Genomic DNA, 555 nt, shown 5'->3' on the forward strand with positions numbered 1-555 from the left:
ATAAAGAACTTCCTGGGGATTCCTGTTATATTGACCAGCAATGTGCATTACAGGGTGTGCGTTTACTGTGATCATTATCTAGCTAATGGTGACTAATGGATTGTAAATGGACAGCTTCAGCAGGGTATACAGTATAATGGCCTACTGTAAACGAAGATCAATGATTTTACAAAATGCTACCAGAGATACAGATGACAAATAAAACCGATCTCCTGTGCAATAAATGGATGAGAAATACAAGATTTCCTTCACCATGTTTTAGTTGAATCAACCATTACCTCAAAGAGCCCATGTTCCAGCTAAACAGTTTAGGTTGCCATTTGAAATGGTCTGAACCTCTTTCTCTGTAATCCTCAAGTCACATATTGATTGACAGTAAGATTATATACCACAGAGAGTCTGACTCACTCACTGTATCCTTGTTTTTGCTAGAGGGAGATCCATCTGCTCGTCCTGCTCCAGGCCCTGGGGCAGCTCTGCAGAGAAAGAGGCTGAATCCAGAGGCTTACAGGTGTGGCTGCACGTGTGTACAGTTTAAATAGCCTGTGTGTGTGT

General features: G+C 41.8%; 1 protein-coding gene across 1 annotated transcript in view; it reads left to right on the forward strand.

Annotated features, from left to right (window-relative positions):
- Positions 1-555, forward strand: part of aire (autoimmune regulator) — a gene marked incomplete in the record, with an annotated part of 4,410 nt that overhangs the window by 2,921 nt on the left and 934 nt on the right. Inside the window, 1 exon segment of the mRNA XM_035670420.1 lies at positions 433-511. Coding sequence (XP_035526313.1) covers positions 433-511 — 79 coding nt within the window.

This window comes from Morone saxatilis, unplaced genomic scaffold (genome assembly GCF_004916995.1).
Source record: "Morone saxatilis isolate NCDOM2014 unplaced genomic scaffold, NCSU_SB_2.0 Contig23, whole genome shotgun sequence".
Lineage (NCBI taxonomy): Eukaryota > Metazoa > Chordata > Actinopteri > Moronidae > Morone > Morone saxatilis.